We start from the raw sequence: 289 nt of genomic DNA, 5'->3' as shown, positions 1-289 counted from the left end.
GGAGCCCTGGGATTTATCCCAGGAGGATGGGACAGTTGGGGTCAGCTGTAGGGTGACAGCCGGTGCGTGTCTCGCAGGTGGCACTTCCTTACACCAGCAAGAGCTGCATGCGGGCGGTGCTGGAGTATCTCTACACCGGGCAGTTCAGCTCCAGCCCCGACCTCGACGACATGAAGCTCATCATCCTCGCCAACCGCCTCTGCCTACCACACCTGGTGGCTCTCACCGGTGAGTCAGGATGGTGTCCTCAATGTCCCCAAGCTTGGTGGCAGCACGGTGCTCTCACTGT

The 289-nt window shown here is 60.9% G+C and overlaps 1 protein-coding gene across 1 annotated transcript in view; it reads left to right on the top strand.

Annotated features, from left to right (window-relative positions):
• RHOBTB2 (Rho related BTB domain containing 2) overlaps positions 1-289 on the top strand; it is a 4,002-nt gene that overhangs the window by 2,918 nt on the left and 795 nt on the right. Inside the window, exons 5-6 of the mRNA XM_029083601.1 lie at positions 1-40; positions 78-228. The exon at positions 1-40 is cut by the window's left edge and continues 121 nt beyond it. Coding sequence (XP_028939434.1) covers positions 1-40; positions 78-228 — 191 coding nt within the window. The remainder of the gene's footprint in view (positions 41-77; positions 229-289) is intronic.

This window comes from Antrostomus carolinensis, unplaced genomic scaffold, assembly GCF_000700745.2.
Source record: "Antrostomus carolinensis isolate BGI_N321 unplaced genomic scaffold, ASM70074v2 scaffold36492, whole genome shotgun sequence".
Taxonomy (NCBI): Eukaryota; Metazoa; Chordata; class Aves; order Caprimulgiformes; family Caprimulgidae; genus Antrostomus; species Antrostomus carolinensis.
Note: the sequence above shows the minus strand (reverse complement) of the source record. Positions and strands in the feature narration are given on the sequence as shown.